The sequence below is a fragment of the Sciurus vulgaris genome (assembly GCF_902686455.1).
Source record: "Sciurus vulgaris genome assembly, chromosome: 8".
NCBI lineage: Eukaryota > Metazoa > Chordata > Mammalia > Rodentia > Sciuridae > Sciurus > Sciurus vulgaris.
This window is the reverse complement of record NC_136468.1, coordinates 90843426-90869580: the sequence shown is the minus strand read 5'-3', so window position 1 is coordinate 90869580 and position 26155 is coordinate 90843426. Positions and strand designations below refer to the sequence as shown.

At 43.5% G+C, this 26155-nt stretch overlaps 2 protein-coding genes across 4 annotated transcripts in view; one reads left to right on the top strand and one right to left on the bottom strand.

Annotated features, from left to right (window-relative positions):
- SCRN1 (secernin 1) overlaps positions 1-26155 on the top strand; it is a 65071-nt gene that overhangs the window by 34751 nt on the left and 4165 nt on the right. For all 3 annotated transcript variants that reach the window (XM_079152125.1, XM_079152126.1, XM_079152127.1), the window contains exons 4-7: positions 8872-9074; positions 12449-12643; positions 16128-16293; positions 25110-25290. In XM_079152125.1, coding sequence (XP_079008251.1) covers positions 8872-9074; positions 12449-12643; positions 16128-16293; positions 25110-25290 — 745 coding nt within the window. The remainder of the gene's footprint in view (positions 1-8871; positions 9075-12448; positions 12644-16127; positions 16294-25109; positions 25291-26155) is intronic.
- WIPF3 (WAS/WASL interacting protein family member 3) overlaps positions 16318-26155 on the bottom strand; it is a 108499-nt gene continuing 98661 nt past the window's right edge. The window contains exon 9 of the mRNA XM_079152123.1: positions 16318-16442. Coding sequence (XP_079008249.1) covers positions 16407-16442 — 36 coding nt within the window. The 3' untranslated portion in view covers positions 16318-16406. The remainder of the gene's footprint in view (positions 16443-26155) is intronic.

Below are 26155 nucleotides of genomic sequence, written 5' to 3'. Positions count from 1 at the left end.
AATGGAATATTTTTCATCAATAAAAAAGAATCAAGTATCATCCTATGCTTCATGATGATATTGAAAACATGTACCAAGTGAAAGAAGCCAGACACAAAAGTCATATGTTGTATGATTCCATTTGTATGAAATATATAGAAGAGGGAAATCCGGATGCAGGAAGTAGATTAGTGGTTGCCTAGGTTGGGGTGGAGGTGAGGAGTGGAGCGTGATTCCCAAGGGGTGTGAGGTTTCTTGTGGGGACGTTTGAAAATGTTCTATACTTGAATCATGGCAATAGCTGCACAATTTTATGAATGGACTAAAACCATTGAACCATATAGTTTAAATGGATAAATTGTATTGTATTTGAAATATATAATATGTCAAAGAAAAGATATATGAAACGTATAGAATATAAAAGAAAAACCAATAACAACAGCAACAACAGAGATGCCTTCCCTCCTTCACCTTCTAACTCTCAGTTGTGGCTTTTCTTTCTTTCCCCTCTTTCCCAGCCAGCATGTACCAGAAGGAACTGGATGTGGAAGCTGGATAGGCAGGGATCTTTGTCTATTTGGTCCTCCGCCTGTCCCCCACTTTTGGCCCCGCACCACAAGCAGTGGGAACTGTGGGTCCTGCACCTAATGGGTGATCAACAATTGAATTTTGATAAGTGACTAAACGCTCCTTTTTTTTTTGACTCTAGCTTCCACATACGAGAGAAAATATTCGACCATTAATTTTCTGAGTCTGGCTTATTTCACTTAGCATGATTTTCTCCATTTCCATCCATTCACTAGCAAGTGCCATCGAGAATGCTTTTTTCTTGCAAGCTTCAGATTGATCTTTTCAAGATTATCAACCAATAAGGCAACAGGAGTTTACTGAATATCTGCTTTGTGCTAAACTCCGAGTACATAAAGAAGCTCAAAGCCTCAACGAGATTTTAATGTGGTTTCAGGGAGAAGACAAAAAATTAAGCAATGCAAATTGTATGAACAATGTTAGAGATGACAGCATGGGAGAGGTGACTCAGGAGATCTGAGATTTGATGTTACATGGGTGGCACAGAATTCCAGGGTACAAGCAGTGAAACAGGTTCTCAAAGTTTGTCTGATCAGCAAGCACTGCTGGATGTTCAGAGATTGTCACTGTCTGGGCACATTTGGCATGCTTTGAGGAGGTGTGTTTGACTTGGATCTCTCTGCAAGACTGAGGGATATAGACAGAGAAGATAAATTTGGTACATAATTGGTGTTGTGATAGCTAGCAAGGTCTGGAATAATAACATGTCAGGAGTAGATGACAGGGTAAAGCTAAACTTTAGCCATTTAATTTTAACTCTTGCCCTGGCGAGGCATGTGTAGCTTCTGCAGTAAAAAGGAGTATGAGGACCCTGTGACAGGTGGGATCTTCAGAGTGAGGCCTCTGTTATCTGCACCTCGCATGGATTTTCAAGTTCAGGGTCTGGTCTCAGCTTTAAACTGACTAGGATTGGTTCAGCCAAGCCTGGTGAGATTCTAAGGGACCATTTCAGACCAACCAAATTCTAGAAGTGACTCCTGCACCAGAAGTGCTCCTGTGTGAATTTGTAGGAAGCTCCAGGAGATATTAATGATGACCACTGACCATTTACCAACGACAGTTTGAGCGGCCAGGTTCTAGAGCACTGGTTCTCAGTGTGAACGGTGGACACATGTGGCCTGGGAACCTATTTGATATTAACAGTATCCACCAGACCTCTTCTGAATCTGGGGGTGGGGCCAGCAATCAGACCCCAGAAGGGTCTGAAGTGCAACAAAGACAGAGAAGCCCTGCTGCAGGGGGACCTTGCTGGGGGTTGGTTCCATTCTTTCAATGTCAGACTCAGTGTCCCCCTAGGTATCACTGTATGAGGTAACGCTGTATCACCCCTACTTCCTCTGTCCTTGCATGTCCTCTGTGCTTGGATGCCATTTCTTTCCTGGACAGCTCCTGTGAGAGGAGGCTGTTTCCATTTTACGCTCCAAGTATCTGCTAGACTGTGGTGGAATATTAACAAAATAAAGCAGTTCCCCCATAGGTCCCCTCAACCTCAGTTCAAAGAGACATAAATGAATGACTGTAGCATTCTAATAGACACTGCGTTTAAAGTAAAGGTACAGTTCATATGTGTTTCTTAGAGGCTCGAAGGAATGCAAGCATTAGGCAGTAGCTTCAATACTCTACTGATGCTGATGCTAAAAGCCAAGCTTTGTTTTTTATTTCTTTGTTTCATATTTTATTTTTACTATCCACAGATCTCTGTGAGACTCTGTCAACCAGTTCCCCCATTCCTATCCCCAACCCCGAGAACAGATTCATAGACACAGACATTTCTGCATGTTCATGAAGTTGGTTCTAAGTGTCAAGCAGCTGACAGGAGCTAACGTGAAGATGGAAATTTATTTTCTGGATGTCAACATGTCCCTTTCAATCCAGGGTCTGTTTGTCATGATAATGCATGTGGGCTCCTGCACCTATGAGGACTTGGAAGCTTTTAGCATCCATTAGTCTGATGTATGCTGGGAAATGTTTAATAATCAGCTGAGGGGAGGGGCAGTCCTGATTTGTGGCCTTTTTACTTCCTGTGATGTAAAGCTCCCACCAGGACAGATTTCAAGCTACCAGTTGCTTAACAATTGGTTCAAAATTCATGAAATTTAACCATCTGTTCTTTGAGCTGGTGTTACTGGACCCAGCTTTGGAGGCTGGACCCATGGAAGAATCATGTCTGAGAGTTGACTGCTGGGGAGAGAGAAGGACTTTATTCAGTGACCAAAGAATGGAAAAGAGGGGACTTTGCTCACAATTCATTTTCTCAACTCCAAGGTCAAGGGGTTACAGATATAGGAAGAATAATGAGGGAGAGGAATAGGATGAGGAAGGGGAGGAATATTCCTTTCTTTTCTGGGAATAGGCAGAGATATCTACCAGGAACTTGGGTGCTACCTCTTTTTACTCCTTTCATGATACTTCTGGTCATGGTATCTATAGGTGCCTTTAGCCTTTAAGTGGAGAGACTGAGAGCAACCAGGCAAGTCTAGGTTAGTCCAACCCTGTATTATACTTTGCACAAAACTTTTCTCCAGTGTTCTTAGCAGGGCTGAATAGAATCAGGCTCAGAAGTGAGGCAACAAAGGAGAGAGACGCAATAGGAAGACAGAGATGCCAGGCCTTTTAATCCCATCCCAGTTACCCATCCAATATCTGTAGGCTCAAGTGAAGAGTCAGTGCTTTCAGCAAAAGTGGGTCTTGGGTCCCTGAAGGGTAACCTAGACAATTGTTGCTATCATAACCCACAGGTATTATCTACAGCAAAGCCAGTGGGAGATTAATAATGTTATTGCCTAGCTGCATCTCCTCCAGAATTACTATGTTTTTCTTAAAGTCAATTAAGAGCAAGCAAAAGTAGAGGGTTTATTTAGCATTTTCCTTGGTGACACTGATATGGCTGGTTTGGGCAGGTCACCCCATTCCTTCAGTGTTCCAAGCCTCTTCCCTTTGCAATAACTGCTTTATTTTCTTTTTCTGCTGATCGACTTTTGCTTCTCCTATTCATGTTTAACATTGGCACAAAACCCCAATCTCAGTATTTCAGAACATCTTATAATTCTGGACACATCCCATCAGCCCCTCAGCATGTTGAAAAACACAAAAGTCCTTGGAAAGAAGCCAGTGTGAAAATTTGGTAAGGCTTGTAGTTTAGGTTGTTGACAAACATGGAAAGTCACAGGTGATTTGAAGGGAAGCTAGTCACTGTCTGTAGGAGGAAGAATGGCCAGTAGTTATTCCTTCCTGACCGCTCTAGGAAGACATACTTGCATATATTTCATTCTTTTCTCACAACCAGCCATTGAAGTTGGTCTGTTTACTTACATTTGGTAGGTGAGGAAACTGGAGCTTAAGGACTTGCCCCCAGCTCCAGGGCTAGAAGGTGGCTAAGCCAGAGATACCAGGACCTGCTAACCTCAGGTGGGCCACTCCTCTCCGCATTAGATCACAGTCCCGCTCTAATGAGACAGGAAGCTCGGGACATTGAGAAGTGGAGATGAGGCTAAAGATCACACACTGTTCCCTCTGCCAAATGTCAAAATTATGGCAAATTTAGTTTTAGGTCGAGTTGGCATTTATTTATGACGCAGGAATCAGGGCAGTCTTCATTCTGCAAAATGGAATAAGAGTTCCCATGAAGCAATAGCAGAACAGTGGGATTCATAAAATGGAAACAAGGAAACAGAACAGCAGGGGAAAAATAGATTGGTTATTATTAGGTTATTTCAGGTTACTTTTTTGTAAGTGTGAAAGCAGAAGGGACTTCTTGTTATGCTGATTCAGGCAGACTGGAATCTATTGTTTTAATGAAAAACTAGACTATTTTTGTGTCCTCTATGCTCCCTTAAAGCTTCAGTCCCGCCCCCCACCACCCCCTTGGTACAGGAATTGAACCTGGGGCGCTTAACCACTGAGCCACATCCCCAGCTCTTTTTGATATTTTATTTACAGACAGAGTCTTGTTGAGTTGTTAGGGCCTTGCTAAATTCCTGAGGCTAGCTTTGAACTTGTGATCCGCTTGCCTCAGCCTTTGGAGCTGGGATTACAGGCGTGCCCTATTGCGCTCAGCAAATCTTCAGTTTTGCTTTCAGTTTTTCTGGTCTGGTCTGGACTGGTGAAGCCTAGTGCACGAATGCAGTCCAAAACCATGAGTCTCCACAAGTTTTAAATTCCCAAATCAATGCACCACTTAACATCCACTTAAATGTCACCTTAGTTGATATGGGCTGCTGTGATAAATGTGCCATAGACTAGGGAGTTTAAACAACAAATGTTTATTCCTCTTCTGGAGGCTGGGAAGTTCAAGATCAGGGTGCCCACACATCCGGTGTCTGGTGAGCACCCACTTTCTGGTTTGCAGACACTGTCTGCTCTTTGTGCCCTTACATGGCAGACAGCAGAGAGAGGACAACATCTGGTGTCTCTTTGACAAGGGCCCTAATATCATCACAAAGGCTCCACCCTCATGACCTAATCACCTCCCAAAGGCACCTCTAAATACCATCACATTGGGGGTTAGCTTCAACATACAAATGGGGGTGGAAAGACATGTACATTCTGTTCACAACCTTACCTTCCTACTTCCGGCCCTCTGGCTGAAGGCTGGGAATTTTCCAGTGTCCAAAAGGCTATTGTTTTAGTCAAATTTTTAGCTGCTATCACCAAAAGATCTGACAAGAACAATTAGAGGAGGAAAAGTTTATTTGGTTCACGGTTTCAGAGTTCTTAGTCCATAAATGGCTCACTAAACAGCTCAGGACATAGCCACTAGCAGCAGAGAAAAATCTGTTTATCAAGGGCAGAATATAAACCCCCAAAGACACACCCCCATTGACCCATCTCTCCAGCCACACCCTTTCAGTCTACTGTTACCACCCAGTTAATCCACCCTGATAATCCATATCAGAGCCTTAATGCACTGATTAGGTTAAGGCTCTCATAACCTAATCACTTCATCTCTAAATTTTCTTGAATTGTCTCACATGAGCTTTGGGGGAGACACCTCACATATAAACGAGCAGCTATGACCCCAGAGGGTACCTAGACTTGTTGATTATGGGAAGAAGGAAGGTACTTGGCAGAGTCCTCTAAGAATACCAGGCTAAGAGAAGGGGTATCAACTGTTTTCATTTCTTTCCCCAGGGCAACAATTATACATCCATAGTAAATTTAGCTATAATTTAGTTTTACCCCATTTGACATATAAAGGGACAGGTTTCCTCTTATCTCTAGAAGCACAGATATTGAACAGATATGCAGAGTTCTTAAAAAAAGGGCCTTTAAGCAGAGAAAGTGCAGGTGTTTCTCTTCTTCCTCAATGAGAGGTGTAAACATTTCAGGATTGGGTGGGGCTAGATGACATATCTGTGAGAAGGCCAGGGGCCCCAAATAAAGATTTCCCCATAAAACTAGGAATTGCATTTAGAAGCCGCTAACTGTCAGACCCAGAACATCCTGGACAAAGCACACAGTTTGTAAGGATCTGAGTTGCTCTGAAAGTAGATGTCAGAATGAGACTATAACTTGGGCTTATTTAATTTTATCCTCTTCCCAATCCTGGTCTTGCCCAGGCTAAGGGGTGGCAGTGGAAGTGAAATCAGGCCCTGGGGCTAGAAAAGTGCTTTTCTTATCTGGAATCACATGAATCTACTCCATCTAGGAGGCAAGACAGTTGAAAACAGTTTTAAAATAGGCCTCTGGATGTTGGGTGATGTGTGTCCCGGGATTATCACAAGCCTGGTCTTGGCATCTCCTCTGCACTCAGTGACATGGGATTCACCTGCGTCTCTCAATCTCAGGGGGAGAGTACAGAACCCTGATGTTCTTCATGGCCTTGCACTGAGGAGCTGGTGGTCCTGTTCTCATCCCATGGCTGGGAGACCAGCTGGAGATGGTCATGTGAGTCCAAGGAGCACCCACGGTCCTGGTCAGAGGAGTAGGAGGGTGAGACCACAATTATGTCTGTAGCGGGGTGCTGAGGTCCTGCTCTGCATGTAGGGCATCCAAGGCAGGGTGAAGGCAAGTGCACATATTGGGGGTTTCTGAGGAATGTAAATGGGCCGAATATCCAGAGAGCATTAGAGAGGTCGCAGCCTCCACAGATAGGGCTACTGCACATGGCTAGATGTTCACATGTCCCTACATAGATTTGCATGAGTCATTTGGGGCCCTGCAAAGGTCCTAGGAGCAGAATCTGCTGGAGAGTGTGTAGAGAGCATTGTGACCAGGGCCCACCAGGGACCCTGGAAAGGAGGAAGGAGGCCCTCCAGGGTGCAGTTCTGGGTGATGAAGGTCTCATAGCCCACTGGTTGGCTTTGGATCCTCCAGATAAGATGAGCACTCACTCTTGCTGCTCCTCTTTGAAGGAGACAATGCTGACCAGGGAAAAGTCAGCTTAATTCTATCTTCCAGTGAGCTTGCTCTTTTTTTCTTTTTTTCACATCAGACAAGTAATGTGTCAATGTGGTAACAAGGTTTCAGGGAGACGCATCTCAGACAGCAGTGTGCAAATCCAGTCCTCATGCTTATGAACCGCAAAAGGATCAGGTTTATTTATTTCTTTTTTTTTTTATCACTCTCCTAAGGCATTAGGGTTCAGCTTTGTAGATCAGAGCTTTGTAGCCAAGTCTTCTTAAGTGAGCTTAGAATGAGAAATTTCAAATGAATTGGTATGTAATAAATCGACTATGAAAGTAAGCCTGTTACAAGAATAAGTCCATAGCTTGTGGCTACATTATCTTTTCTTCTCCGTGACAGCACAGTGGTATGCTCTTCAGAAAACACTAAATTGGGTGAATTTTAATAGCCACTACTTCTCAGATTGAAAATTCACCAAGAACGGGCTTGTACTACTATCTTAGTAGCTTTGCTCTAAGACTCTTGAGTTCTTGCCAGCAGAATTATACTTTGAATGATCAGATGAATAAATGAACTGAGTATATATGATATACCATTTTCTTTCATACCAGCCCGAGGAGGGAGGTAGGACTGTTTTTACTTTACCAATGAGAAAATAAAGGTTTGAAAAGATGATGTTACTTAAGATCATACTGCCAGTGAGTAGCTACAACAGAACTAGAAGTTGATTCTTTATCTCTGAATTGTAGATTTCTCTGTCATGATGTTCTGCCTCCTGAAATCTACTCATCACTTACTTGCTCCTAGGAACTAGTGCCATTTGTTTTTTCTTTTGCAGTGCTGGGCATCGAACCCAGGACCTCATGCATGCTAGACAAATGCTCTACCACTGAACCACATCCCCAGCCCCAGGCCATCTATTTTCATATTAGTTATCTCATGAAAGCCATCTTCATAGTAACCCAGTGACATAGGAACTGATTTTACAGATGTTATAAAGCTGAGGTTCAAATATATTATGTAGATTGCCTGTGGTCAAACAGAGGGCAGTATCTGTACCCTCTCTAAAAGTTTTATTAATTGGAAGGACCAGGATGGATGTCTCACTTCAGAAGGAGTGTGTGTTCTTTTGATAGCTGAAGTTGTAAGCCACACTAATAGAAGTAGGCTAATAAGAGGAAAATATGTAGAAAAAGGATGGTCCATGTCCTAACCAGACACCGTTTCTAATGAGATCTAATTGTCTTAGGCCATTCAGACTGTGAAAACAAAATACTATAAATAGGATCCTTATAAACAAGAGAAGTTTACTGCTCTTAGTTTGGGAGCTGGGAAGTCTAAGTTCAAGGTGCCAACATTTGGTGTCTAGTGTGAACTCATATCTGACTCATAAATAGTGCCTTCTTGCTGTATCCTCACATGGTGGATGGGGCGAGGCAGCTCTCTGAGCCTCTTTCATAGGGCGTTAATCTCAGCCCCCCACCTCAATGATTTAATCAGGTCCCTAAGGCCCCACTGCCTAGTATCATCATATTAGGTGATAGGGTTGCAGCATATGAATTTTGAAGGAACAAAAACAGGACACAGCAGTAACCAAAATTCCTGGTGTAGAATGATGGACTGGGCAGAGATTTCCTTTTGCCTAGGCAGGAGTCAGGAGGCAGCACAGGGCACAGAAAAGGGGCCTTACTAAGGTTCAGACAGATTCATGGGAGACAGAGTCAGCACAGAGAAAGAGAGGACTGACCTTCCTTTCAGAGGGAAAAGACACTGGTTCTTGATTCTGTCTGTGCAGAAGGGGGCTGTTTTGTCCATTTGTAACCAAATGTGTGGTGGAGATATTCTGAGTAGAGGCATTGGCACGCTACATGCCTGAGCCTTGTCCTGGTCTTTGGTTGCTATGACAGTAATCAAGTGGTATGAAATGACTGAGGCACGCTTCTTGTTTCCTTGCTTCAGGCTTGGTTTAGAAAGAGGGGCAACAGCTAAAGAAGCCTTAGATGTCATTGTCTCTTTGTTGGAAGAACATGGACAAGGTGGGAATTATTATGAAGATGCGAACTCCTGCCATAGCTTCCAAAGTGCGTATCTGCTTGTGGATCGGGAAGAAGCCTGGGTGCTTGAGACTGTAGGGAAGTACTGGGCTGCTGAGAAGATCACAGGTGAGTGGTTATGCATCATCAAGGTTGAGGTCAGGAAAGACTGAGATGGATGTTGCTGAACCTACAGTAGCAGACCCAGAGAAATCATGCTACCATGCAGAGCCTATCTGCTGGCTCTTCATACCTGGGCACACCTCTCACTCTAGGTATCTGTTTCTGGAGATGGACCTGCAGTCTCCTGAATCCAGAGTGAAGGGATGCTCGCACTTGGGAAGCATATCCCTAACATTTCCTATTTCCTGTTTGCTTTCTGGGCAGGGCCCCATTCTGACTACAGGCTGCTGCATGACTCAAACTGTTACTCTGTCGACCAAGGGAATGGTGGTCGTTCAGAATAGGTCAACAAATCCCTTTAACAGGGAGTTGACCTGAGTTAGAAGCAGGTACAGCCGCCTGTAGCTGTTTGTGCTTGGAATGTTCCTCTGAAAAAGGAGTTTGGATCTGTGTAAGGACCGTTGAGTGAAGACTCTGGGCCAACCAGGTCATTTCTCTCTGAGGCAGTGTTCCTAAAACAGCAGAGAACTTGGTGATCCTCACAAAAGAATTTCGTGCCCATAAATTTGCTGCTCTATGGCCCTGGCTTCTAAGACAGTACAGCGATAGAGATGGGAATGGTGACTTGAATCAGTATCTCAGCACTATTATATTCTAGATGGATGGAATCCCAGAATGGGTTAAAGCGCTCCCACGAGTTCTGAGAATTGGCTGGTGACATGCTCTTACATTCCTTAGGACAGAATGATAAATACATGGCCATGCACTGCCCTCCTATGCCCACGAAGTCATGGCTAGTCGATTCCCACACACTTCTCTTATTGAACCTACAGTTGGCTTGTGTATTTTTTCAACCTAATTTACCAGTTAATCAGAAATGATGTTGGGGTGAAACTTGTTTGCCTTAGGGGTGAATGGAGCTAAATCTGACCTGAGTTAGAAGCAGAGCTGGCACAGTAATTGGAAGTCAAGCTTGTTTGCTGTGCACAAAATCCAGTCATCAGGGCTTCTCTGGATGATGGACATGTTGAACTCCTTACAGAGTTGCCCCATAGAGACAGAGAAATCTGGACTGTGGTTTCCTGGTCAAACTGTGTGAAGGCTGTGTCTGCCTGGATAAGGGAGTGGCATTTCCTTATTCCCATAAGGAAATCGAATGGGTTAGGGGTCCCATCAGCAACCACAAGGAATTTCCCCACCCTCTGTGCCTAGCAGGGAGCCAGCAGGTCCTATGTCCACTTCGCCCAGCTCTTTCAGAATTTTTAAAACAAAGGCAACGTATGTGGCCCATCAGGTCTCCACCTCTCCCTCAATGCAGGAACTTTGAACTCCTTTCTATAAAACCCTTCTGTTTTAGTCAGTTATTTCGCTGCTGTGATTAAATGACTTGCCAGCACAACTGTAAAGGAGGAAAGGTTTATTTGAGGGCTCATGGTTTCAGAGGTCTTAGTGCATAGAAGGCTGGCTCCATTCCTCAGGGCTCAAGGTAAGGCTGAACATCGTGGCAGGAGAGGGTGGTGGAGGGAAGCAGAGAGAGACTCCACTTTCCAGGAACAAAATGTATACCTAATAGCCAAACCTCAATTCCCACCAACTCCAGCCACACCCTACCACTGATTGGGTTAAGACTCTTACAACCCAATTATATCTCCTCTGAATCTTCCTGCATTGTCTCACATGTGAGCTTTTGGGGACACCTCACATCCAAACCATGACACCTCCTAAGATGATGTTTTCCTATTGAATGATTCAAAGCAGTCATATTGCTTTTAAGTAGGATCAAAGATATTTTGATCAATAGCTGCATTTCAAAAGCTGAGCCCCTTCAAAATATAGCTTAAAAAATCCACCTCCACAAAATGAATGTTGTCTTTCAGTAAACATTTAAATTTAAAAATACACAACCATTTCTTGGACTCATCGATTTCATATCCTCTGATCCCAGCAGCAGTGTGATCGATGGCAGTAGGATTAATGCACTCTGTTCTCCAAATGGTGATTCTTAAAAGCAAATGTCTACTATAAATCAGCCTGCTAGGAAAGTAACATCTGTGGAGTTGTTTACAAGAGCGTTTTTAAAAAAATAACTTAGTATGAATGATATAAAAATCACCAGTTTAGGCTAACATGATTTTTAAAAATCCCTAAATTGTTTATAATTTGACTTTTGTGGTACCCTCTGAAAAAATAAATGGAAAAGGACCAGTGCCCATGAGCCAGGGGTGCTTATTTTGAAAGTGTCAATCAGTGAAGCAAACATTTTGGGAGTGCTCAGCCCAGCACTGATCCTGCCTAGGAACTGGGTTTCAGGAAGTTATGACCGTATAGCAGATTAGAGTTCAGACTGACTTGCTTTCTCCCACATTGTTATCCAAGAATTTGGAAGCTCAGCATGCTCCTTGGGAGCAGCAACTATGAATGGGCCTTTTACTCTAGCCCTGATAACTTAGCATTTGCACTCTGAACAGCATCTTGAAACTTGAAGGCCAAGTCGCTCTTCTAGCTTAGGCTGCAGATACAGAAATGGAGGAAACAGAGCAAGGCTGCCAGCTGGGAGGATTTCTCACCTAACCCTCATTCGTTAAGGGAGAGTATAGTCAGAGGGCAGGTCTTTCTGATTCTGAGTTCATTTAGCTATGCACATATTTATGAGAAAAAGAATTTCCATAGATTTTTCACACAGACACACACATATTTACAAGTACATTCCCTTGCCTTTTTTTTTTTTTTTTTTTTTTGTACCAAGAATTGACACCAGTACTTTATTAGATTTTTTTATTTGTTTACATTTTGAGACAGGGTCTCACTCAGTTGCTTACAGTCTCACCAGTCTTTTTAAATTGCTGAGGCTGGCTTTGAACCTGAGATCCTCCTGCCTCAGCCTCCCGAGCTGCTTGGATTATAGGCATGTGCCACTGAGTCCAGCCATTCCCTTGTTTTGAAATGATTTATTATCATTGGCACATGTTTTTCTAAATGTTGAAAAATGTTGAACAAAGAAGTATCTGACTGGGGAGGGGGAATCTGTGGATGCTACAGAGCATCTCTGTGGAGAAAATTCTAAGTCTTGTTAGCACTACCTCTTTAAAAGAACCTTCCACTTCTCTTGTAGGTAATGCACACTTGGGTTTACTTAGAAGGAAGGGCCTGTGTATTTTGTTTTGACTGTGAATTTAAGAGCAATAAAGTTGTTACTCATTTAAAATTTGATGATGCTGCTCAAGACTGGTGGAACTAGAAATAGGACCAAGGATTGTGTTTCTCACTTCAAAATTTCAATTGATTCCTTCCTGTAAAGTCAGTATTCCAGGGAAGGATTCTGTATGAATTTCTATATCATGATTAAGTCTTCCTATGGGTACTTGCTTTACACTCTGCAGAGGGAGTGAAATGCATCTGCAATCAGCTTTCCCTCACTACGAAGATGGACGCAGAACATCCTGAACTCCGGACTTATGCTCAGAGTCAAGGCTGGTGGACGGGAGAGGATGAGTTCAATTTTTCCCAGATTTTTTCTCCAGCGGATGACCATCTAGACTGCTGTGCAGGCAAAGACAGCTTAGAAAAGCAAGAAGGTGAGTTGGTCTGCCCTTTACGATCCCTCTTCTCACACTTGGCTTGTAGCTATTGAGGAGTACGGGTCTAGGTTTGGAATGGTGAGCAAAGAGGAGAGGGTGAAGGATAGACTTTAGATGTAAAGACCAACTTGTACCAAAATTCGCCTGGCAAGGAGGCAACTCGCACTTATCTTTACACAATGCTTTCTTGCCAACGGAGGTCCCTTATTTTACTGATGTTATTTCTCCTTTGAACATTGATGTTATCGTGTTGTCTTTTGTGATACTTATTGCACGTAAGTATACTCCTTATAGCTCAGTTATATATTTGGCTTATTTGCCCCTCATATTTTCCGCTTTCTCAGCCCCATTGGTCTGCTGGGCCTTGATGGCAGGGGTGTTATCTTTTACTCATCTTAGGATCCTCTTTGATGCTTGCATAGTCCTTGGTTCTATGAACCTTTGTTGAGTAGAGTTGTCTTGAATCCTCTTCATAAACCCTCTCTCTGCCACCCAGTTACTGACTTAATCAGAATCCATATTTAGGTAAGTGTGATGATTAGATAGCTTATCATTTTTGTGCCTGAGCAGAAACTTTTCCAAAACACCCACATTGGTCACCTTTTATATTTCCTAGTTGTACATATATTTTGAAAGTCAAACTTTTGATCAGTTAGAACTGATGTCAGCAAATTTATGTCCTGCAACAGCTACCTGTTTTTGTAAATGAAATTTAACTAGAATACAGTCACACTACGTTAATCATCTTTTTGTCACTGTGACAAAATACCTGAGATAAACAACTTATAAGGAGGAAAGATTTATTTTGGCTTGTAGTTTCAGAAGTTTCAGTCCATGGTCAGTTGGCTCCTGTATTAGTCAGGGTTCTCTAGAGGAACAGAATCAACAGGAAGTATGATTATAAAAAGGGGATTTATTAGATTGGCTTACAGAACCAGAAGCTGGATAGTCCAAAATGGCCGTCTGCAGCTGGATTGCTGGAAGAACCAGCAGCGGTGCAGTCCAAGACATGGAAGCCCCAGAACAAGAAAGATCAACAGTGCTACACTAGTCTGAGACCAAGGCTTCTGGAAACTCCATGGAGAATCCCTGGTAGCCTCCACTTTGGAAGAGTGACAAAGGGAGAGTATGATATCCTCAGACAATCAAAGCAGCGCTCAAGAACCCATTCAAGAAGAGCTGCGCTTGCATCTGCATCTGCTTCCTTGTTCTTCCAGCTTTTATTCCATCCTATTGGGCGATGCTGCCCACGCTTAGGGAAAGTCTCCACTTCAGTTCACTTTCCCATGTTCTAGTCATTACTAGACACGCCCTCATGGACATACTCAGAGGCCTCTTAATCATTGGCATCTCTTAATCCAATCAAGTTGACAATTCAGATTAACCATTATAGCTCTGTTGCTTTGGGGCCTGTGGTGTGAGAGCACATCGATGTGAGAGCACATGGCAAGGACCTTGCTCACCTCATGGCAGCTAGGAAATGCTTGTGTGTTGCATGTGTTAGTGGGGCAGTCATGACAGGGGAGGGGTCAGGGTCTCAATATCCTTTTCAGGGCATGCCTCAGTGATCTAATTTCTTTCCATGAGGCCCCACTTCCTAAAGGTTCCACCACCTCCCGATAACACTGCAGGCTGGAAACCAAGCCCTCAACACAAGGGCCTTTGGGGACATTCAAGATCCAAGCTATAGCGCACACCAGTTTTTTATGTACTGTTTATAGACATAAATGATACATGATTTCATGCTGTAATGGTGAATATGAGCCATTGCAATAGGGAAGTTAAAATGAGATCATATGGTCCATAAGCCTAAAATAATATCTGCTTGGTCCTTCAAGAAAGTTTCTTCTTCTCTAATCTTGAAAAATACTATAGGGCTTTTGCTGTGAAACTTAAGTAATATATTCTGAATAGGAAGGTAAGAAAGTATTCATTTTAAAATGGGAATCTGAAAAAGAAATTCTAAAGATTTTTAATTAAATCAAAACTAGCTTGATGAAAGTTATTAAGTAGTTCTTACCAAAACAGCATCCTTCAATCTGATGAAACTTCTGGTTATAGGAAACCTCCAGGTTATAGGTATAGGAAATGCAAAGGAGAGAGGAACATCTTCAGTAACACCCGGGGGGTACCATCCGCACGTCTGGCCTGTGTGAAACTCTCCAGGAAGAATGACCTGATTTCTATGAAAAATAAGGTGCAAGAAGAGAAATCAAGAGGCAGGGATTAAAATATTCAATGAGATATTGCCAACCTGTCGGATTCCGATTTAAATCCTACACCAGGATGGAGATGTAGCGGAGTGGTAGAGCCCATGCTTAGCTTTTGTTCTCATGACCCTGGGGTCCATCTCTAGCCATGCAACCCCCACAACGAACTAATGAAAAACTCCAAATTAATACCTTCTTTTTGAGTAAGAAAGTTTGAACACTGGATAGTTAAAAAATTAAAAATCAAAGACATTTAAAATATTTTTAGTTGTGACATGTCGTAAATAGAGATTTATAAAGAGGATAGGCATTGTGCTTGCAAATTCTCTTCCTGTTTGATGTTTTGATTCCATCTTCGAGAACTCAGACTGAAGTAGTATTTTAATGAATTATAACCAGAGGGGAATGTGTAGATGTGGGATCTCATATATGCAAGCATTTTTTTTTTGAGGGGGGTACCAGGTATTGAACCCAGGGGTACTTAACCACTGAACCACATCCCCAGCCCTTTTCTTATATTTTATTTAGAGACAGGGCTTTGCTAAGTTGCTTAGGGCCTTGCTAAGTTGCTGAGCCTGGCTTTGAACTCTCAATCCTCCTGCCTCAGCCTCTCAAGCCACTGGGATTATAGGCATGTGTCACCGCGCCCACCTCAAGGACTTATTTATTCATTCATCTGAATTCAGAGACAATAATCTTAAAGCCTCCAAATATTCCAAATCCTCTGTGTGTATATTTCTGACTGCAGAGAGGTTTTTCTCCAAATTTAGTATTGACCCAAACAGCACTAGCTTGGGGGTCTGTGTCCAGACTGCATACACTTCCTTATGGATAATATTGAGTTATTGTACTAGATAAGGCATAGCTAAATGCTGTAAGAGAGATACTCCTAATTAATGTGGCATGAAGAAAATGGAAGTTCTTCCTTTCCCATGTTATAGTCCAGATATATATGGACAGTTTAGGACTGGACTTCCATTTGTGTTCTGATTTGGCATCTCCCAGCTAGCAAGAAGGGAGAAAAATGAAAGAAAAGGATGTGGATGTGACCAGAAAGTTGCACACCCCATTTCTACTGACCTCCCATTGGTCAGAATTGACCACATAAGCAGACCTAGTCACAAAGAAAGCTGGGAAATATATTCTGTCATTGGGTAGTTATGTTCCCAGCTTTAATTTGAGGAACTTATTAATTAAAAAAAGGAGTGAATGAGTTTTGGTTAGCAACCTGCCACAGTTACATTCCTGCTTTCCATATCTCTTTTTTCCAGAAAGCATCACTGTACAGACAATGATTGACATCTTACGGGACAAAGCCAGTGGAGTCTGCATAGACTCTGAATCTTTCCTCACCACAGCCAGTATAGTATCTGTCCTGCCTCAGAACAGAAGCTCACCGTGCATTCACTACTTCACTGGGACCCCAGATCCTTCCAGGTTTGTTCAGGACACAGCTACGGAGTCAGAAAGCATGTACATCCCTTGGAAGCTCATTCATCAGTGTGTTCATGCTGGCCGTGTCTTCCTCAGGGGTCGCTCAGTCACAGTTTTCAGTCTGTTTCCATGTGGGCAGGGTAGCACAGGAGCTGTAAGTGAAGTGCTTAGTCACATAGTATTTATTACAATCACAGAATTATGTTTAAATTCATCAAATAGTTACTGAGTATGTGTAATGGGCCAAACATTGTGCTGTAGATGAGGGATACAGAAATGAGCAAAAGACGGTGAGAGGGACAGAGAGAAAGAGGAATAGCCAAGACTTATCAAAAGAACAGTTCCTATGAGTTATTGGACAGAATGGTCCAGAGGTGATACAGATTGAAGCAACTTTAATTAAAACATTGTGTTTTAGGAGGTTGCTTTCTTCCCACTTCAGCAAAAAGACAATATTGTATAATGGTTATAAGAACACAGCCTCTAGAATGATCAGTCAGGATTTCGAATCCCACTTCTGTCACCTAGTAGCTGGATAAGCTACTTAGCCTCCCTAAGCTCCCGTTCCTATACCTGTGCAGTGGGAATAATACTAGCCCCTACCTTTACATGCTTGTTAGGAGGACCACATGAGGTGATCCCAGTAAGGACATGGTAGGCTTAACTATTGTTAATGAAGATTATCTCTGATCTACCAAGGAGACAGCAGTCCTGCCCCCTTTAATGTTCAGCCTTGTATACCACCAGTCACATCATCAGTAGCTTAGAAGTGACCATTCAGTGCCTTCCAACTCCATTCACTATTACAGTAGCTTGGGGGGGAGTTTCTGGAAAACACAGATGCCTTGACCCAAACCTCTTGTATCAGAATCTTCAAGGTGGACCTTGAATCTGTCAGGTAAGTCTGATTCTCAGCATGAAAAACCCCAGAAGACTGACTGCTTCACTCAGTTCTCTGATGTTTTCAGGTGTTTTGTTGGCTAAGAACCATTATCATTTTTTTGAATGTCAGTTATTAAACCTTTGAATTCACTTCCACAAAGAATCTGCTGCTGTTAAATTTCATTCTTTTTGCAGCTGAAAATATTTATTCTCCTCTTGTTTCAGGAATGTAAGACAAGGATTGTGTCTAGCAAAGGACTCTTTCTTTTTTCTTTCTCTCTCTCTTTTTCCTTCTTTTTCTCTTTCTCTCCTTCCTTCCTTCTTTCTTTCTCTTAGATGACTCAGGGGAAGAGGCAAGCACATCTTCTGACCCTTTAGCCTCATTTTTTAAACTATTGCCAATATCAGTAGAACCTTCTAACAAGATAGACGATTGAATTTAGTGTAAACTGAATTTAAATTTTTCATTTGCTCAACACAAACTTGTTAAGTACTATTGCATACCAAATATTTTGCTTGTTCAGTACTAGGAATGAGATGTGTAGCAGGAAAGAGGTGCACAGATGTGGTGGTGCAGGGAAGAACTTCACAGAGGAGTGGTGAACCCTGTGGGACAAGTGAGAGTTTATTAGGTACAAAAAGCAGGAATAGCATTCTGGGTAGAAGAACTGCATGTGCAAAGGCACAGAGGCATGAAGGTTCATAACGCAGGCTGATGGACGTGCTTCTTCTTGTAGATGAGACCTGAGATCAGGTTACTCTCTCTTCCTCCTCCATAAACAAGTCCAGCCGCCCTCATGTGGTCCCTACACTGGCCTCTAACAGCGAGCCTCAACCATTCTGCAGTGTTCTGGCAACCTCTCTGGGTGCTCTTCCTCTTTGATCCCAACTGCTTTCTCTTGGGTTGATCTCTCAGTTCTGAACCCCTTGGTTCCATGGGCCCACCTTCTACCCACAACTTGGTTCCAGATTTGGGACTTCTGCCTCCCTCCCTGCTGACAGACTGTGACCTGTTTTCTCCCTTAGTACCAACGTCTCAGAGGTGTCTTGTGAGGGCTCTGCTGGTCTACGGGGTACATGAGGGCATTTGGGTTCTATTTCGAAGCATCTGGAATGTTCTGCTAAGGTATTTGGACATTATTCTTTCGGAAACATGAGTTGATTGGACTGAACCAACCCTCTTGTCTCTGATGTCTCAGATACTTGCTTTAACTCTACTTAGGATCCAGGGCTTTGTGTTGTCAGGACACGAATATACAGGAATTCTATTTCCCAGGCTGAAGTACAGGGCTTAATCTAATTACAGAAATGGGCTATTTCTCAAATAGCCTTCTGATATTTAACATGGAAAATTTCAAGTAATTCAAAAAGAAAATTATTCATGGTTAAATTAATTGAAAAGACCTTATAGAAGATTAAGGCCCTTCTGGAAGACATTCATTTTTATCTTCCCTGGTTAAATGGGCTGTGTCTCCTACCATGACTGTAGAACTGTCATAGGTTATTTTTTTCCCTATTCAACATTTCGATGTTTCTGTGTAATTGGGCATGTTCAACATTGTGCATTTTGTCGGCAGAAGCATAATTACCTACTCTTAGGTTTTTAGGTAGTAACATTTTGAGGAGGTCTTAGCTGATTCCTGCCAGTGCTAAAAATGTAAGAGAGACGTTTCAGGGAGATAGTTTCAAAGTAGTGGACTTGCAGAAGATTAGATCAAGAGCAAGACTGTATTGTTTATCCTTCCTAGTTAATATCAGAACCACGATCTTCTGTTATTCTGTCTCCTTGGACACGACTCTGTCCTTTGCTCACAGTATAGATCTTTTTCTTGAAATGACTTACTCCCATGTCTACTTTTCCCCTCCTCCTTTTCTGTTTCCTTTTTATTTTGGGGGGGAGGGGAAGGTTACTGGGGATTGAACTCAGGAGCACTCAACCACTGAGTCCCATCCCCATTCCAATTTTGTATTTTATTTAGAGACAGGGTCTCACTGAGTTGCTTAGGGCCTTGCTAAATTGCTGAGGCTGGCTTTGAACTCTCGATCCTCCTGCTTCAGCTTCCTGAGCCACTGGGATTACAGGTGTGTGTCACCACACCTGGCTCTGCTTCCTTCTTATTATGTACCAGATACCTTGTAAGTTTGAGAGTTGGAAAGAGATACAAAACATGGAGTTTGAATGATTGAGGGACAGGAAAAGTCATTTAATCAGCTTTATAGAGAAGGCACATCCCATCATTCCCCATCATATTCATATTCTCTTGGGTTGGTTGGTGCCTTCATCACTAATACAGTGACACTGAGAGAATTTAGTACACTGGTTCTGACCTTTGGAAGCCATTTTATAGGAAGCCAGTACTCGTGGGAGTTTTGTTGATGTGAAGAACTGGGAGAGAGAATACTCAGAGAGGTGACTTGCCATTTTGAGACAGTGTAAGAGGTAGCCTCTTAGAGTGTGCTCCAGGCAAGGAGAGCTGAGCGTGCGTCTCTCCGCCCAACTGCGCGTTCCATGATGCCACCGTTAGCTTGAAATGGGCCACAGAGGGAGTATTTATACCAAAGAATTCAACAAAAAACACCATAAATCTTATTTTTTTTCAGAGATGCAGTTGTCAGACCAGCACAGCACTGAGAGGTCCTCACTTATTAATAATCAAAAGATATAGGATTGGTAAATCGAAAGGGTTAGAGAAGGTAACTTAACCTACTTGTAACTGGTGGCAGAGCGCTGTGTGGTGGCGGGCGTCTCCCCTCCCTCCCTCTCTTTCCCTCTGACTTTTCTTTGTTTCATTGTCTTCTCTGGGTGCACTCACCTTGAGAGGCTAAATCAGATGGGCTAAGACTGTTTCATCTGGATCTTTCAAATGTTAGCTACAGGGAGTGCCTTTTTGTTATGGAAGAAAACACTGGAGGCTGGGGCAGCCTACTTCAGCCTTGGCAGCCACACGGGGCATGGCCTGCAGATAGACAGAGGGTACCTGAGAGCCCAGTGCAGATGACACCCTCCCCTCCTTTGATTCTGAATTTTTCCCATGCTGCTTCTCTTGGCTCCACCCTCCACTTTTGACTTTCCAAACCTCTCAAGCTTCTGGACGCAACTCACCATTGCCAAGGTTATCTTATGCTCCAAAAAATTCTCTAAAATTCTCTTCACTGACAGGTTTTGCTCTCAGCCAGGTATGACTCTGACAATATGATTCAAATGATGTATTGTCACACTAGAGCTGGAATGGCCCAGAGATGAACCACTCAGAGGGACACCTGCATGTTATGGGAAACCAGTTATTACAAACTCCTTTCATAGGGTATAGCAGATTCATCTGAGTGGGAGCCTATATTTTTCCTTCAGTGACTATTGACCTTCAGTGGATTTGCAGGGATTCTGGTTTACACGACCAGCCTAGTTTTGTTGCTTGGGAGTGTCCACATCTTCAGCAAGAACAGAGCCACATTTGCAGCTACAAGAGTTGACTGACTGCAGATAATAAAATCCCAAGTCCCAGAACACAAAAAGTCCTTCTTTTTTGCAGTAGCACAATGTGTATGAAAAACACCAATAGTAATATATAAGGGTGGGAGGTGGTGGGGAAAACAGACTTTGGATTTAGAAGGTCTGAGTTTAGTTATAGATCTGCTACTTTTTAGAAATGTGATTTTGGACAAAGTGCTAAGTTTCTGTGGGCCTCTTGTGAGTTGCAAGTTCACTTATAAAATGGGACAGAAGTTTTTATCCCATTTGTTCACTGCTGCATCCCTAGTGCCAGTGACTACTGGTTGGGTTCAGTCAGAACCCAACCCACATTTACTGAATGAAGGAAGGATGAATATGTGAAGAGCAGAGCTGTTGAACACAAATGCAGACACTTTGAAAATTGTGCTATGCTGTAAAATATTAGGGATTTTCATCATAATTTTGGTGTTCTTCCAAATGAGAAAAATTATGGGAAAACAGATTTTTTTTTTTTTTTTTAACACTGGTTTGGTGCATCCTTTGGAAGGTTCTAGAAGGAAAAATAGGCAGATAAGGCAAAGGTGCCATCAGTGGAGATGTTTCTTGACTGGGTTCAAAGTGTCACACAAAGCTAAACTTCGCACATCTCTGAGTCAGATCTTGGAAAACCGTGCTGTGCTGTGTGTCATGAGACTGTGTGCCTCAGACCTCAGACCTGTCTCATTGAGAGCTGAAGGTGACATGGACATGGTCCCTTTAATGTTGCTTATGATCTCATTGGCTTGAGTGTCCCTCGCTAGAATCTCTTTAAAGTAGCTCCCCTGGTTCAAACCTTCTCATAAACCAGTCCTGTGACGTCCTTGGCCATTGGAAGCACTTTCTCCCTTTGGACTTAACATCTTATATTCATGTCAAACTCTACTGTGGAGGGACTGAGTGACAAGATGAGCTCCTGAATAGGTGACCTTTCTGAAGATCATTCTCAGAGTCAGCCCTGTGGACAGAAGCACAGTGAGCTTTCTGGAGCCCTCTCTGCTGTGTCCCACCTTAGGGCCAACCACAGGACCCTCTGGGTCACTCCACATATATGATGAAGTGGGCCTCTTCCTGGAAAGGTGGCCAGGAGGAGTGGCCACCACCTGGTTTTAGCTTTGACACTAGTTGGATGTGTGATCTTGGTCAAGTCATTTTCTGGGTTGTCAGTTGCCATACATCTACGTGGAATCAAAGAGGCTGTCATCTGAGGTTCAAGTGTGGGAACATCCCAGAGTAGCTCCTTATTGATGTGGATTTTTTAAAAAAAATTGTTAATGATGTCTTTTTAAAAATAACTTTGTTTTATTTATTTATTTTTTATATGGTGCTAAGGATTGAACCCAGTGGCTCACACGTGCTAGGTAAGCGCTCTACCACTGAGCCACAACCCCAGCTGATGTATTTGGATTTTTAATGTGATTTTCAATAAGGATTAGCAAGAAATCACAATGTTTGGAGCCACAGAGTTAGCCATGTTCCCCTTTTGGGGATACAGTACATAGACACGAATGATCAAACCTGAATTACAGATAATCTCCAAGTTCTCATTGAAATTCATATTAATATTATTGCAGTTTATTATCAACAATTATTTTATTACTTATTTATTAATAATTTTATTTAAAATTTTTATTATTTGTATAATTTACTGAATCTCAAAAATTCTTTCTTCAAACACCTTGATAAATTTATGCCTTGTATTTTTAGCAGTTGAGGATGCAGACTTCCTTACAGATTTTGAAAAAAGTTTTTGGAAAGTTTTGGCTGCTTAAAATATTATGGGCACCTGCTTATATTTTTATTTTTAAGATAAAACCGAAAGATGGGAGGGCTGAACATACAGTAAGTACCTCTTATTTTAGAAAAGCTGCTAGACATTGTCGTTAATTAAACTAATCTCCATATTCCAGTGAGCATGGACTGGGCTTGAAATTCTATCAAACAGAGCATTCTGATTCTTTACTACCAGTATCCTATATATTGGGTGCAGAAGACCATGACTGTGGGGGACATGAACTTGAAGTTGGAGCCCCACGTTCATAGGTCTCATGACATAGAAGCTGGAAGGGACCACTGGGATCACTTTAGTCTGGGTGAGTGCTAGAAAAGGTAAACATCAGCCCCCAGCTGGTCAGAGGCAGTGAGAGTACTCATGTCCCCATTCCTGTCCCAGTTGCGTTCTTTGCCCCACCTGTTATAAGGCAGCTCAGCCCAGCAGGTGCTGCCAAGATGTCTCCTTCCAGCCCCTGTGGCAGCAGGGTTCTCCTTTGAGGTCAGTGTGTCAGAAGAGACCTCAAGGCGCCCCCCTGTAGCCCAGGCTTAGTGGGCTCTGCTGGAGCCTGCAACTCCCTTGGCTGCTGGTGCTGGGGCCTGCACCACTGCAGAGCACCATGCCCCGGGGAGCCACGCTGTCACTAACTCTGCCCAGTGCAGAGCCCTGGGCCCGAGTAGATGCGGACTGAATGGGCTTGGGACTAGGCCACCAGGCCCCTGTCGGCAGAAGAGTCTCTCTGCCAGCCAAGGAGGCCACTCACCATTGTGTGCCAACTCCTGTGTGGTGTACACTGGCTTTTCAGAACACCCCTAGTGCTGTCTTGTCCCGCATGATTGGATAGGACTCTTGCTTGTGATGTTGCTGTGTTGTTCTAGACCAGAGGTACCCAGAGACAGCTCTGGATGCCCTTTTAAACTGGGCACACTCTTTTTCTCCCCCTTTCCAGGTAATTAGAATTGGTTTAGATAGTTTGAAGTTTTGCATTAATTCATTTTTCATATCTCACAGTCAGTAAAAGGGAAAAGGAACAGTCTGTTTCCAAGAGGCTGTAGGAGGTGGAAGTGTGTCTTCCCTCTGTGTAAGTAGCTTCTCTATGCCTTGGGTGACTTCTTTGATGGTGGCTAGGGAGGGATGTGCCTTGATCCTGACATACCTTGTGTTCACCAGCATTAGGACTGAAGAGGGGACCATTCTCCCATATGTATGATATGTATGCATATCACGTGCAGAGGATGACAGAGTCCTTGACAGGCATCCTTAACTAGTACCACTTACTCCATCACCTTGGGGTGCAAGTTCTCATTGCCTTTGACATTCAGGTTCAATTAGATGTTGTGACCAGAGTCTGTGCTCTCTCAAGTCCTTTCCCATGGTCACCTCAGGGAACTTACATGGAGGTTACTTCCTACTACCTTCTCTGCTGTGCTTCTCAGACTTGGATGTTCTGAATCCCCAGGGATCTTCTTAAAATGCAGATTCTGCTTCAGCAGAACAGGATAGGGCAGGGCTGAGGTTCCGCAATGATACTGAGGCTGTAAGTCCAAGGACTTACATTTGGGGAGCAAAAGTAACCAATCCCCCGTCCTTTTTAGATCATGGTGCACATGAAAGTATTTGCAGGACCCAATGGCACGGTTGCTCGAGCTACCTCGCATCCCATACACCTCCAGGCTGAGGGAGTCAACATCCAAGCTCACTTCCAATCCAGTGGAAATTCCTTGGACTGGGACAAGGTGTATCCATGGAGGGGAGAAGAAAAGTCCAACTGATAAATGGATCACATGTGGGATGTGCGTGTGGTTCATTCTCTCCTATTGTTACTGCAGGTGCTGCCTCAGTAACAATATCAGGGTGCCCTCGGGTCCTGCAGTGCCCATACCTACCAGCAGTGCCCCTCTGCCCAGCAGTGTCTTCTCCGAGTGTGGAGAGGGGAGAATAAGTCTCCTTCCCAGTGTTAATCAGCTGTGACGCTGGCCTGGAATACCAGGCCACACTCAGCTCTTGACATGCCTGGCTCTCTTGGTGGGGGTGTGTGTGACATGGGAGAGCCACACACAAGCCACACATGCATGCCTGCATGCAGCAATGTACCCCGAGACACATCCATCCTGCCAGAAGAGCTAGATCAAAGAGTAAAGAGGTTTCAGCCCCCGACTACGTCCAGCACCCGCTTCCCCACAACTGGACTTCTGCTTCTCTGCAGATGTCCCCTCAGGGTCTCTGGGAACTTCTGCTTCATCTCTCTTAATCTGCCCCCTCCTTGTCACTATGAGAGATATTACAAAGATTTTTCAGTGAGAATCTCAAAGCCAAAAGATCCTTCCTTTCCAGGAGAGAAAGGGACAGACCTTTTGTCTCAAATGGATGGCCCATTCCACCCTTTTACCAGAACACCATACATCTCTTTTTGCCTTACTTTATACAACTGAAAGAGTCCTCGCAAATGCTCTTTCCAGGACAGAAAAGTCTGTTTTGGTGTCTCCTCTCTGTAAATAGAAAAATTTGCAACTTGTAAATGGCTGTTAGTTTTATTAAAATAGCTACTAAAACCTGCAGTGTGTTTCTCTCGGCACGCACCCACACCACGAGTTGGCTCTGAAAATGATTGCTGAATAAAAAGACAGTCTCTGGATATCCTCACGCCCCGAGCTCAGGCTGGCTCTCCTTTCTCTCCAGGTCCATATTCAAGCCTTTCATCTTTGTTGATGATGTAAAACTCGTTCCCAAAGCACAGTCTCCCTGTTTTGGGGACGATGACCCTGCTAAAAAGGAACCTCGGTTCCAGGAGAAGCCTGACCGCCGGCATGAGCTGTACAAGGCCCACGAGTGGGCACGTGCTGTCATCGAGAGTGACCAGGTGAGCCTGGGTGAGGGTCTGGGGTGGGGGTGGCGAGGTCATCAAGGAAGGAGGCAGAGAGGCCGTTAGCCTCCTCTCCTGCTTGGCAGGTCTCCAGAGGGCCAGCTTCCCCAGGCCTTCCTAGAACGCTGGTGTTCATTTTCCTACCCAGTCTCCTGAAGCCAAGTGAAACAAAGCCTCTACTTTTGATGTTCTGGAACTCAATGGGCAAAGAATCTCTCTTTCTCATTTACTGTTGACTTAGAAGGAATAGAGTGCAGTTCTAGAAGGGAGAGCTGCTTCTGTGCTTTCTAAAAATCAGTTGCACACTTTTAGGGCTGAAAGCCATGCTTTATTTAAAGATGCAATCATATGTCATTTCCAAAATGTAATTCTCCAAAAACATTCTGGAGATGGCTGGTAGTGGTGGTTGCACGACAGTGTAAACGTACTAACTTTTATGTTGGGCCTATTTTTCCATACTACCAATATTGTTTAGAAAAAGATTCTCAAATTCCCAGTTTTTCTTTTCTTTTTTTTTCTTTTCTTTTCTTTTCTTCCTCCCCTCCCTCCCTCCCTCCCTCCCTCCCTCCCTCTCTCCCTCCCTCCCTCCCTCCCTCCCTTCCTTCCTTCCTTCCTTCCTTCCTTCCTTCCTTCCTTCCTTCCTTCCTTCCTTCCTTCCTTCCTTCCTCTCTTTCTTTCTTTTTTTTTTGGTACCAGAGATTAAACCAGTGGCTCTTAACCACTGAGCTCTGAGCCACATTCCCCCGACCCGCAACCCCGCCACCGCCTTGTTAAATTGCTGAGCTGTCTTTGAACCTGTGATCCTCCTGCCTCAGCCTCCCAAGCCACTGGGATTACAGGCATGTGGGACCATGCCTGGCTA